The following is a 12,824-nucleotide window of genomic DNA, read 5'->3' as shown; positions in this document are numbered from 1 at the left end:
TCCCCTAAAGTCAGTATGAAAAGCTCACTTCCTAAAGTTGAAACCTTTGTACTTCTTCCAACGTGATTCTGTAACTCTCATTCATAGTAAGTCGGAAATTGTACAAGATAAAGAGCTATCAAAAGGATTACAGCAGTATACATTGAGGCTAGAATTGAGACGTGTATTATAGAAGACGTAAAGCCTGCAAGAGGCGGCAGCGGATGTCCCACGGGAGGGGGAAACGCGAAAGGCAGAGCAGCGCTCACTCACGCTTTTGAAGGAGGCAGCGAACTCGGCAACCCCGGGCACTGGGGAGAGAAAAGGAAAGGCAGCAGGTGATGAGCGCCGGGGCTCCTCAACTCCTCCCGCCCGGAGCCCGTGGGCCCAAAGGAGGCTCCCGCGCCTCCTCGCTGCCGACAGCCGGCCGCGGGCCGCCAGACTTACGTTGCTCGGGCCACAGGTCCGGGGAGGCGCGGTCCAGCTTCTCGAAGCTCAGCAGAGAGGCCTCCAGGTCGGTGCCTGCAACAGAGAGGGGGTGAGGCAGTGCCCAGGCCCCGCCGGCGGGACAGGAGCGGAGCGGAGGGGGCGCGGCGCCGCCCGGCCCTCCCGCCTTACCGTCCGCCGCAGCTGCCATCTTGCCCGGCTCACGTGACGCGCCGCCGCTGCTGGCGGGGCCTCTCCCCGGCACGTGACCGCGCCGGAGCGCGAACGGAAAAATAAACAGCCCCCCGCCGAGCCCCACGTGTCGCTCTCGCCGCCACCGCCAGGAGGCGTCGCCGCGGGGCGGCGCTCGGCCAATCCGGGCTCGGAAGGTCTGTGGGCGGCTCAGTTCTCGCGGCCAATCCACGGCCCGGGGCGGGGGGCGGGGGCGACGGGGGGCGGGGACGACGGGCCTGCGGCCGGCGATTGGCTGCGAGCCGCGAGGGCGCCGCCGGAGGGGGGAGCGAACCGAGGTGGCGCAGGAGGCCAATGAGCGCGCGGGAGGGGGGCGGGGCGGGGGGCGCCGTCGGGGGCTGCGGTGCAGCGACCCTCGGCAGGGATGGCGGCGGCGGCGGCGCGCGGTGCTTGGGGCGGGCGGCGCCGCTTGGCGCTGAGGGTGAGGTGGCGGTCCCGGACTCAGCCCCGCAGCGGCTCCCGTGGTCCAGAGGGGGCTCGCGGTCCCCCAGGGCCCCGTGGGTGGAACGATCCCTAGCGGGGAGTAGCTGATGGTGCCGCGGCGGGGGGGGCGGGAGGTGCTGGCCGCACACGCGAAGGGGGCTGAAGGGTGGTCGGGAGCTCTGAACAACCGGGCCGGTCTGTGCTTCCTCTCCCGTCCAGCTGCCGCGGAGAGCCGGGCCCCCCTGGATCGTCTCAGCTGCCGCCTCCTTCTCCTCCTCGTCGGTGGTGAGTGCCCGTCCCGCGGAGCGGAGCCTGCGGGCGCGGGCGGCCCAGGGGGCGGCCCCGCCCGGGCTGAGGAGAGTCCGCGGGAGGGGGGAAAGGATCAGGCGCCGCCGCTGCCCTCCGCAGCCGGCCGAGGGCTTTCCTCGGGTCTTCTCTTGTCAGGTCATTTCCGCCGGCTCGGCTCAGCTCTGCCCCGCTCTCCGCCCCGTGACCCCCGGTCGGTAGTTCTGGCACGAATATATGGGGCTGCCCGTGATCAACGGGAGAGGACGAAGAAAAAAGTTCAATGTCAGATTTGTTTGCTATCCGTGTCAGTTTCGGTGTCAAACAAATTACCCCCTCGCGGGGGAAATCGCCTCTCGTTCCTTGCGGCGAGCCCTGCCTGGCTCGGCGGCTGCACCGGAGAGCGATGTGTTAGTTCAGTCCCTCGCATCCTGGTTTGTTTTCTCCGTGTTCCTTAAGCAGCACGCGGTGTGCTGCATAAACAACAGCCAGTGTCTCTTCAATAAGATCAGCAAAAAGTATTGTTGAATATATGACTAATGGTAATGTGGGGAAAAGAACTACTTCAAGCTGTGTGGACTGATGGTCTCATATCATCTGTTTCTGGCAGAGAGAGGATCTGATTTCCTTTGGGCTGTATCAGAACAACTTTGTTATAGTGCCTTTTTTCTCCTGGTGTCCCTGGCTGTACACTCTCCAAATTCTGAACAGCTAAATCATAATTCTCTGAATAGTCAGCTTTACCACAGCTCTCATTCCCACAGCAGGTTCACTCTGCAGAAAAATGGTAGTCTTATGGAAAAAAGTGCAATCAGTCTTAATTCAGCACTTCCTGGCTTGCAAGTATTTTTTTCTTTGTATATGCAATTTCCTAGATGTGCTTTTTAAGAAATTTGGAAAAAAAAGAAAAAGTACATTCCATTGCAGTGAAGTCCACATGGGTCATAAAGCACTGGAGCTCACAGGTCCACTGCAGATACATGGTATTTGGGCTGAGGGAGTGACTGATAGCAGTTAGGAGTTTGTCATTCTTTAGACCAGCACTAGAAAACCTTTTCTGGCAGTCAGGAAACTCATTCAAGAAACTCAGATTTCCTGCTCTTTCAGATTCTAGACAGGATTGTGTTTTAGTAGGCACAGACTTCTATCTCTTTCCCAAGTGTAGTTCTGGCCACATAATAATCTGCAACTTTTTTGGTATTAGCTCCCAAATCACTAGGTGTTGTTCATCACTGGCAGTCTTACTTTACATGACTCATCCTGGCTTTTTCAGCTTGTCCCAACTCTCTTTGCAGTTCATTTTTTTCACTCTCCTTTACTTTTCACTGTCATTAATTGTCCAGCCAACACCATTTTTATTCCCAATTCTTCCTCTGATCTCTTTCCCTTCATTACACCTTTGACAGCATCCCAACTCTCATCTCTCTCCCATGATTCCCCATCTGAATTCTTTCACAGTTTCCAGATGTATTTGGGTTTATATCCTAGTTCTACTGATCTATTTTTTTCTTCACATAGCAGATCCATTTCCCATTCCTCTTATCTGTTTTGTGGCATGATTAACTGGTTCTTGCCTTCTCCCAGTTCTCTCCTTACGTCTCAACATCACCTCCTAGTTTCTAAATTTATACAGTCCCAATCAGTTTTCCTGCACAATATTGTTTTGTTGCCTCTCCGGTGCTAGTTACAGCATCTACCTCTGTTTTTCCTTCTGCCCTGTGTTTTTCTGAACTCCTTATTCCAAACTTTCCTTTTCTCTCCTCTTCATCAGAGTTGGAAAGTTCTGTTTTCCATGCCACTGGGAACTCAGCAGCTCTTGGTTGCAGGACCAAGTAGGGAGTGGGGAAAGTCCAATTCTGTGTCTGTAGCTGTGAAATGGAGAGATAAACCTACTGAATGGCTTGATGGGAAGGAAACACATAGTATAGTGTGCACTAGGTACATGGAATTCTCACAAAGTGAATTATTAACTGTTTCTTCTGAACATTTCAGAAAGGTTTCAGTTTTCTAACAGTAAGCATTGGGTGGTTAAGTAGATGGAAATAGTTCTGAACATACATATAGCAATCTTTTTTTTATAGCTGCTTTTATAGATAATTTTGGTGTAAAATGAGAGTAAAAATAGGTCAGGGAGCATGGAAACGTTCAGCCTAAAGCAGCTGTCTTGGTCTTGTGGTAAATACTGGATCTAGGCTCTCTAGTGGGCAGCACAGTGCTAAATGATGGAGGCTTGCATGTAATAAAGCACTTGGTGTTTCAGCACATTGAGATCACAGATCACTCACTGGCCAGTGTTTTGTCCTCCACAGCCAACAACCAAACTCTTCATTGATGGGAAGTTTGTTGAGTCCAAAACTACTGAGTGGATTGATATCCACAACCCGGTAAGTGTTATGGTCTCAATTATGTGTTAGGGATCACAGCACAATGAGGGTCTGTGCTGCTGATCAAGCATTTGGCAAAAGGGGAAAGTACACACACTTCTGGATAATAGTCAGTCTTAGGAAAACTATGATCTCCTTTATCTCCCCAGTGTAAAACCCTGGTCTCTGTAAAGGAAGCTTAAACTCCCTTTACAGGTTTTTGGCTCACGGTAAGGCTCTGTGATCAGTATGTCAAATTTCTGAAGTTTCTTTCACCTTGTATGTCAAATCAACTGGGTGTGATTTGGTGCCAGCTGAAAATGAAGTCCTGATAGAGACTGATTTTACTCTCAGACCAAGATAAAAAGTTGTGACAGTTGAAGCTCCTCTGCTTTCAGAGAGCTATCTGTGAGCCACAGTATTCACAGTGAATTTAGAGGTTGGATGCTGTGCAGTGCAAAATAATCTTAGATTAGTGGCACTTGTCTGAGTCATCCACCAAACACAAATGGAAGTGAGGTTGCCCTCAGAGTTCTGGCCCTTCTGACCCCCTTAGTAAGCACTTGGACAGCGGTTTCTAAAACTTTTATTTGTAAAGCCCTACTTTGATTTGCTCAGAGGCAAACCATGGTCATGAAGCTCATTTGGTATCTATGTGGGAACCAGTGTTTTACTCTTGTTTTGGGTAGTTTCACTCTTAGTGATGTGCCTGATGTTTTTGTCCTGTCAAAGCAGGCTTAATTTTTAAGAGTTCATTAGAAGGAGGATAAACTGGCAAAGACAATCTCTTAAAATATTGTAAAACGAAGGTTGCTTCTAAAAAAATCTTACTTTGGACCAATGGTCTAGGTAAACTACCATCAGTGCCAATTGCACAGTCCGGTACCGCTTTTTCCAAATCTTACCTCATTTAAATGTGCAAGGAGGACAGCAGATGAGTGAAAATGATGCAGAGGGAAAAGACCACAGTCCACAGAAAATTTGCTTCAGGATAGACAGGTCACTTAACTCCAGCTTGGAAATCAGCACTTCATTTGCAGCTTTCTGGGTACCTAATCTGAGATGCTTAAAAGTGCAGGTTTTTTTAACTTTTCCAGGTGTAGCCCAGGTCTTTTGTGTGCACCAAGGAAGGACTGTCTTTTGTGCTTTCCACTCAGAAGTACAGCTCCTTGTAGAGCAAAGATACTAGGTGTGATGTGAAAGATGGAAGAAGTTGAGTTTTGATACATTTTTTCTTTTCCTTCAGGCAACAAATGAAGTGGTTGGCCGTGTACCAAAAGCCACAGACAGTGAGATGGAAGCAGCTGTGGCTTCTTGCAAAAAGGCTTTTTGGAACTGGTCAGAAACATCTGTTTTGAGTCGCCAGCAAATCTTCTTGCGTTATCAACAACTCATCAAAGACAATCTGGTGAGACACCGCGGCTGTGTGTGATGGCTGTTTCTGAGTGCATCACTCAGAAGTTGACTTTAGGAATTAAATTGAGAAACTCAAAGTTTACAGAGGTCTTGATGCAATATTATTGCCATGGTTGAGGAGCCAAGGGACAAATGCACTCTTCATCAAACGAGGACAGAGAAGCAGTGCTTCTTAGGCAATATTATTCTGTATTTGTCCGTTTACCCAAAAAAAAACCCACAAGAGGGACTTTAATCCTTGATGGAGAATGTGCCAGTTGATAAAGACAAGTGGGAGAGGTATGTTTCTATGTCTTTGGCTTTTCCCGATTTCAGTGTGTATGATGTGACACCTGAAAGCTGTAGAGTACAAGCCAACCCACAAGTGTTTTTTTCTAAAATGTCACCTTTGTGGCTTATTGGCTTCTCGTCAACAAGGAGCAAATCAGTCAGTGTGGGCTTTTCCAGGTTCTGCTCGGTCTGTTCATTGTGATATTCAGCTCTCTGTTAAACTCTCTTATCCCTGCACCCTGTTTCATGGGCAGTCACTTTTCTAATGTTTGTAAACTCATGTTTTTTATTTTCAGAAAGAAATTTCAAAACTCATCACCTTCGAGCAAGGGAAGACCCTGGCTGATGCTGAGGGAGATGTGTTCCGAGGCCTCCGTAAGCTGCTGGTTCCTCCTGTTTAAAAGGGGGCTTTGAGAACCCATAGGAAGGGAAGAGGTCTCCTGAGCAACGGATTGCTCTGGAAGTCTGTTCATGTAGCTCCTTTCACAGCCTCCTACTGAAAGAAAAGGGGCAATTGTAACACTAACCTGAAAAATTCCCTTAGAATTTCCTTCAATCACTTCCAAGTTGTTAGGTCCTTCCATTTCCTAGGAGGGACTACAAATTGCTGTAAAGGGAGAAGAACCTTCCTACTTGTGTGCAGATGTGTAAGATTGAGTACCAGGTGGTACAGTAACACTCTACTTGTATTTCTTCTGCTGGGGCTGTTATGTCTGTGCTCCTATCACAATGACATGTTGTGCACTCAAGAGAGAATTATTTCACAACATGCTCACACTGCTTGGCAGAGAAAAGGGGTTTTGTGGGAAAAGAGGCTGGAGGAAGGAACTGGGTCAAGGCAGTGATGAGAAGGGAGTTTGGGGACTAACTGTTAAGAGATCATGCAGTGGTGTATTGCCCTTTCTGCTGCAGAGGTGGTTGAACACGCTTGCAGTGTGACATCCCTCATACTGGGAGAGACCATGCCCTCCATCACTAAAGACATGGACACTTATACCTACCGGCTGCCTCTGGGCGTGTGTGCTGGAATCGCACCGTTCAATTTCCCAGCCATGATTCCTCTTTGGATGTTCCCCATGGCTATGGTTTGTGGAAACACCTTCTTGATGAAACCGTCTGAGCGTGTACCAGGAGCTCTCATGTTCCTTGCCAAGCTGTTTCAGGATGCTGGTGCCCCTGATGGGACCCTAAATATCATCCATGGACAACATGAAGGTAATAATGGTCCTTCTTGGGACGTGGTTGGAGTGTGTAAGTATTGTGGTGTATGCTCAGTGGAGGTATCGTTTGGAGAGTCAGTGCTGCTGTTAGATAAGTGTGGGCAAATGCTTCTGTCTGCTTGATGGAGGTGAAGGAAGGTGACTGGGAGATTCTCTGCCATCTTGCACCACATCTTTCAGGAGACGTGGTGGAAAAAATTGTGGGTGCTGGAGTCATAAGTTGCCAAGGCACATAAGTGCTCCAATTCTGTTGAGCAACCTAAGCTCTAACTGAAGTAAGTACATAAATCACCCTGGTTTCCCAAGGAGGCCTAAGCAAGAATGAAATGCTTTACTGACTATGCAGCGGATGCCAGTGTGCGAGCTCCTAACATGGTATTTTTTTACAGCACACAAGTAGCTTCACAACATGAGGATACAAATAGACAACAGTAACTTCACTTGGGCATGGCCCAGACACTTTGGGAAGATGGCCAATGCATGAAGAGATGGCATAGAGCCAGGTGTATGAGGACTGAGGCAGGAGTACATGGGCTGGGAAATAAGTGGAGAGGTGGATAAACAGGCCCTGGGGGAATCCAGATGTAGGAAACAAGAAGGCAAGTATTTAACTAAGAAGAAAGATACATAGATTTAGCACTGTGGGGATGGGAACAGAGGGAAGCATTTGTGCACCACAGTTAAAATGTATTATTTCTTGTTTGAAGCTGTGAATTTCATTTGTGACCATCCGGATATCAGAGCAATCAGCTTTGTGGGATCTAATCAGGCTGGCGAGTACATCTATGAGAGAGGATCCCGGAATGGCAAGAGAGTCCAGGCCAACATGGTAATGCCTCTGAATGGAGCACGGTTCAGCACATAGGCTTCTTCTGTCCCCTCTGTTAAGACAGACCATGCCACTCAGCAGCAGAAGCTGACTTTGCTACTGATAGTTAAGTGGCTGCCCTTCTTACCAGCCTGTTGGTAGCAAAGTCCAAGCTACTAAATGAAGATTTTACCTGAGAGTTAGATAAGTGGACTGGGGAGGCTAATAATGGGAGACTGTGTACGTGTTATGTTTCAGGGAGCCAAGAACCATGGTGTGGTGATGCCTGATGCCAATAAAGAGAACACCTTGAACCAGCTCGTTGGAGCTGCTTTTGGAGCAGCTGGCCAGCGCTGCATGGCTCTGTCTACAGCCATTCTAGTGGGAGAAGCTCAGAAATGGCTGCCAGAGCTTGTGGACAGAGCCAAAAATCTACGTGTAAATGCAGGTACAGGCTGTGATAATCTCTTACAAGGTACTGCCCTTCTGTACAGCTGTAGGTTTTTAGGTTGGTGTGTCTGCCATGCTACAGTGTGTCCCTTGGGGCTAGCAGAACCACGGGTTTAATGTGTAGGAGTAGGAGCTTGCAGGTTGTCTGGATTGGGAAACACAGCCCTAGACCTGGGGTTAGGAATATGTTAGAAGTCTTGGCAGTATGACTGTTGCAAGGTTTACAGGATCGGTCTTGTTTTAACTGGTGCTTTGAGGTTATGTCTTATGTTTAACTCAAACCTACCATTTATATAGCAATGTCACTTAGAAATCCTTCCAATCTGTAGTAAGTGTGCCAGAGAAAGGAAATACGGAAACAAGTACTTTGGAAAAACTAGACTGTTACTCATTCTAGGAGAATTATCATTGGTTATGTTCAATAAAGTCCTGCAAAGAGGAATGAGGAGAATCTGTTGTTGAATGTTGTCTTTCTGGTGATCCAAAAGTATGCTGAACAACTACTCCTATTTGATTATGATTATGAGAGTTGCAGGCTATTAATCCTGTTCATTAATGTCTCAAATCTTTGTTCTATGTCTCAGAAGCACCAGAATTTTCAGATTTGTCCTGCTAGTGTGGTTATCTCCATGATGCCTGTCAAGAGGACACTATCAGGGTTAAAAACTTGGCATCTCTGCCTCTTCACAGGAGATCAGCCTGGAGCAGATCTAGGGCCTCTAATCAGTCCCCAGGCTAAAGAACGGGTTTGCCATCTGATTGAGAAAGGAGTAAAAGAAGGTGCCAGCCTTCTTCTGGATGGACGGAATATCAAAGTGAAGGGGTATGAAAACGGCAACTTTGTTGGGCCAACAATCCTCGCCAAGGTCAAGGTAAGAGGACCAAATCCAGTGCTTGATCGTGTATATCACAGAGTCATCTTAAAAAAGAGTTACCCACATCACTCGGTGGTCAGCCATCACCAGGTGGAGAGCCCCAAAATGGCTCGGCCTTGCCTTGCACAATTCCAGTGACATGCTCATTGCAATGCTGTCATGGAGGTGATGGAAGAATTTGCAGTAATGCAGCACACTCTGGAGGAAGTTAATGATCTGCCTTGCAGACGCTCGAAGGAAGATACGGGCAGTTTGTACTGTGTTAAACAAATGTCCTTTGAACATAGCCTGCTCTCTGTAGTAATGGCCAGCAGGTGGCTGAGGAGGAGTACGATGAACAGCCAAACCTGCGTTTTTCTTCCTTTCGTTGTACGTTCCTGCAGTTTGCAGCTTAAAGGCCCGCAGAATAGAAAATTAGATATTTGTGCAGGTCTTCAGGAGAATAATACCCTATATGACAAGGTGCAAAATCTCTTTGTTGTTGAACTTCGCTGAGTCAGCCTCTCAATATAATGCATGATGTGCAACAAATGGACGCTATTATGGGGAAACGGTCCGTACCGGGTACACATCCGCAGGAGGTTTCATACCTAAATTCATTCTTTTATGTTTATGCAATTAGCTAGTGAGGTTTCCTTAATATTAAAGTATTCAATTCCTCATGGGCCTTTTTGTGTGATTCCATGATAGCAAACCAATCTTGATAATTCTGCTATTGTACTTTGTATTCTTAGGATTTTACATTATTTATATAATTCAGGCTTTAATCTCATCTCAGAATTTTCTTGTCTTATTTTCATTAAACATCTTAAAATACTTCACTCTCCTGTTGTGTGTCATAACTATTGTTAGGTATTCAAAAGTTTCACTGAAATCTGAAATTTTGTGACTTATACAGTGTCTTATATAAGTTTCCTTATACAATGGTCAATAATATGGTAAGCCATGAAAGTTTTGTAGTTTTGTATTAGCTGTGAGTGGCTGAAGTACTCTCCAATTGGTGGGTTTGTATTTGTCAGATGTTGCTGAGTTGGAGAGGATATCAGGTTCTAGCCACTTTCTATCAACAGCAACTGAAATAAACTATCCTTAGTTAATCCCAGTCTTAATCAGCCTTGGTCAGTGTAAACCTGTGAGTGAAGGTAGCCAGGAAAAGCAGAAAGTGCTCTGGAGCTCAGAAGTGGCACACTCTTTAGTGGCCTAGGTAGGTGGTAGGGCATGGGAAATAATGAAAAGGCAAGGATGGAGGGATGGCCTGTGGGTGAGTGGTCCTGGGAATATCCTGATTGTTAGCAGCATTTGTGTTATTATATCCTATTTAATAGGATATTTTAAGTATATTTTTTATCTTGCACATATATTTATTATCTCACATTAAGTCTATTTACAAGTTGCTTTTTCTGCTGTGTGTCTTGGCAGCCAAGCATGACTTGCTACAAAGAAGAAATCTTTGGGCCTGTCTTAGTGGTTCTGGAAGCAGACACTTTGGATGATGCCATTGAGATGGTGAACAATAACCCCTATGGCAATGGGACTGCAATCTTCACGACTAACGGAGCCACAGCTCGGAAATATTCCCACTTAGTAGACGTAGGGCAGGTACGTTCAAGCTAGAATTGTTGCTATCAGCACTTACCATTTACAGTGGGTAGCCATCCAACTGTAGTGACTAGTCACCGACTACTCAACCAACAGTACCAAGCCTCAGAATTAAGGAAACAAAATATGTTAGCCTTTGGAGAATGCTTTGCAAGTCTGCTGCTTCTTGTGGTTAACATGGCAGCTTTCGTTTGGTTTAGGTGGGTGTGAACGTTCCGATCCCAGTACCTCTGCCCATGTTCTCTTTCACCGGCTCTCGTGCTTCTTTCAGAGGGGACACCAATTTCTATGGCAAGCAGGTAACTCACTGATTCAGAGTACTTGATTGGGTTGCATTGTGATAAGTCACATCATAAATGGCAATGGAGAGATGGTCATCAGACCTCATTAGTGAGGAGACTTTGAAGTCATCTCACCCAGGAAGCTGGAGACCAGTTCAATGATCACAGCCACTGCAGTGCATGTTACAATAGCCAATTCCTGGTGGAGTTTTTTTCTTAAATATAAAAAAGCAAGACTTTTTTTAAGGAGATTTGAGAAGGGAACAGGAACTAAATAACAAGCTTCCTCACAGAACCAGAATCCTTGGGGACCTGGTGAAAGGAACAACTTGACAGGAATTGTTCCCACAGAGGAAAAATCAACCTTCTGTAGATACAGCAAAAAAAAAGTGTTATATACTAATAGTGCTGACCTGAAGAATTCCTAAGGCCAAACATCTGATGTTATGTCTCTCTTTCAGGGAGTGCAATTCTACACACAGCTGAAAACTATCATTTCCCAATGGAAAGAGGAAGATGCCACCGTCACCAAGCCTGCCGTGGTTATGCCAACTATGGGAAACTAAATGAGCCTTTGCAGATGCTGTTCCTGGTGCCCTTCTCCTTCTATGCTGCACTTTCCAGCTTTATCGTGACTTATCAGCATTTCCTTGGGAAGGAATAGAAAGCTCTATTTTCTCAAGGAGCTCTGTTTCTGTGCAGATCAGGCACACTCACGTAACACACAGTCTGGGTGAACTCTTTTGTTTTTTCCCCACAGCCTGAAACATCCTTATCTAATTGAAAGAGCAGGTGGTGAGATAGGTCTTAATTTGTCTTTCTTTCCAGACCCTCTGAACTTAGACATTATTCTGGTTTCCACTTCAGTGTCTTTAACCCTGATTCACTCCTGGTTATATCTTGTAGCAGGCTTTTTATAACCTCTTTATCTTAGATGGTAAGATTTTGGGTCTGCCTTATTCAAAGATGAGTGCTCACTTTGAGTAACATAACTGAGACACCTTGGGTGTCTCATAGAAGACATACATACAATGAAGGCAGCGAATTTGGGAGTCGAAAATGTCAGTCTTGCCTCTGTTGAGCAGTTTTCAAAATGCTTGGGAACTAGCTTTCTAAGGATTTTTCAGGAAAGCATATTTGATTGCTTGTCAGAGGGTGAAACAAAATTCCTGTATAGCACAGTGACCTTCAGCATGCTTCTGAAAGCTTGAAAACTTCTATTCCTGCTGTGCCTGTGTCTTGTATTCTCCAGCTTGCCATCAGTTCCATTGTACCTGAAAGCTGTTTGGTGCCTTTTTACTGTGCTAACAGATATGTGCCTACAGGTCCTGTAACATCATGAAACTGTGGAAGCCAAAACATAACTGTGTATATGTATCTTCCTGTCACAGCATCATTTGGGCCTGGATGGAAGACAGAGTAACTAGACAGGGCAGTAGGAAGAAAGCACAAGGGTTTTAATCACAAAGCATCCAGGCCTGTTCTGTTGGTTTCTCTTCTGGACTACAGCTGTATTTTTGCATTGATTGACTCTGTCACATTTGCTCAAACACAGTCATGTTCTCTAGGGACTGCAGTCCCTTCACTTGAGAAAGATTAGACTTGATGTACCTCATTTTAAGGAATCTGTGCATTTGGAGCTGTAGAGCTCCTGTATTTTTATTGCTTGTTCCTGGAAGGTGATGCAGCCATGAGGGATCTGCAGGGAACTCATTCAAGCACCCATGGAAAATAATATTACTCTAATGAATGTAACCATTACTTGCTCTAATGAAATAATCTGAATGTGAGCACTTTGCATCCTGCCTTCTAGTAAGGATGCCTTGCAACTGACCGTTATGTATTAGTGCAATTGCTGTGCATTCACTGATGTTTGTATCTTCTTTTTTTTTTCCTGTTGTATCCTAGAGGGAAATTCTTACATTGCAATTTGATTACAAATTAAAAACACACTAATACATTTCTGCACAATGTGACTGTTCCTTGGTAAGACATGATATGAGTGACGGTGATGCTGACTTTACTCCTTGCTTTGCAGAGGCTGCTCTGTGACTCCTATAGCCCATGTATACAGCTTCCTTTTACAGTATTTCAAGGAGCTCTGCACCAGTTTCCTCATACAGCATTTCAAGGAATGTCACCTTCCCACATAAGCATTATTTGATCATAAAAACTCT

General features: G+C 46.1%; 2 protein-coding genes across 14 annotated transcripts in view; one reads left to right on the top strand and one right to left on the bottom strand.

Moving 5' to 3' along the window:
* LIN52 (lin-52 DREAM MuvB core complex component) overlaps positions 1 to 811 on the bottom strand; it is a 56,371-nt gene extending 55,560 nt beyond the window's left edge. For 8 of the 9 annotated variants that reach the window (XM_061998077.1, XM_061998078.1, XM_061998082.1 and 5 more), the window contains exons 1-3: positions 598 to 811; positions 427 to 501; positions 253 to 290 (exon numbers count right to left, since the gene is read on the bottom strand). In XM_061998077.1, the coding sequence (XP_061854061.1) occupies positions 253 to 290; positions 427 to 501; positions 598 to 616 (132 nt within the window). In that variant the 5' untranslated portion in view covers positions 617 to 811. The remainder of the gene's footprint in view (positions 1 to 252; positions 291 to 426; positions 502 to 597) is intronic. The other variant, XM_061998081.1, reaches the window with a different exon arrangement.
* An 83-nt stretch (positions 812 to 894) lies between these two features.
* ALDH6A1 (aldehyde dehydrogenase 6 family member A1) lies at positions 895 to 12,607 on the top strand. Of its 5 annotated transcripts, none has more exons than XM_061998068.1 (13): positions 895 to 935; positions 1,300 to 1,365; positions 1,525 to 1,775; positions 3,675 to 3,749; positions 4,975 to 5,136; positions 5,711 to 5,789; positions 6,327 to 6,629; positions 7,342 to 7,463; positions 7,701 to 7,890; positions 8,583 to 8,764; positions 10,187 to 10,366; positions 10,567 to 10,665; positions 11,109 to 12,607. In XM_061998068.1, exons 5-13 carry the CDS (start codon positions 5,023 to 5,025, stop codon positions 11,211 to 11,213), a joined length of 1,374 nt encoding a protein of 457 aa, XP_061854052.1. In that variant the 5' UTR covers positions 895 to 935; positions 1,300 to 1,365; positions 1,525 to 1,775; positions 3,675 to 3,749; positions 4,975 to 5,022; the 3' UTR covers positions 11,214 to 12,607. The 5 variants fall into 5 exon arrangements, with proteins under 5 accessions (XP_061854052.1, XP_061854053.1, XP_061854051.1 ...); XM_061998067.1 differs by lacking the exon at positions 895 to 935 and adding an exon at positions 993 to 1,078; XM_061998069.1 differs by lacking the exon at positions 1,525 to 1,775.
* Positions 12,608 to 12,824: the final 217 nt, after the last annotated feature.

Source organism: Colius striatus, chromosome 6, assembly GCF_028858725.1.
Source record: "Colius striatus isolate bColStr4 chromosome 6, bColStr4.1.hap1, whole genome shotgun sequence".
Taxonomy (NCBI): domain Eukaryota; kingdom Metazoa; phylum Chordata; class Aves; order Coliiformes; family Coliidae; genus Colius; species Colius striatus.
This window is presented reverse-complemented; position numbering and strand designations above follow the sequence as displayed.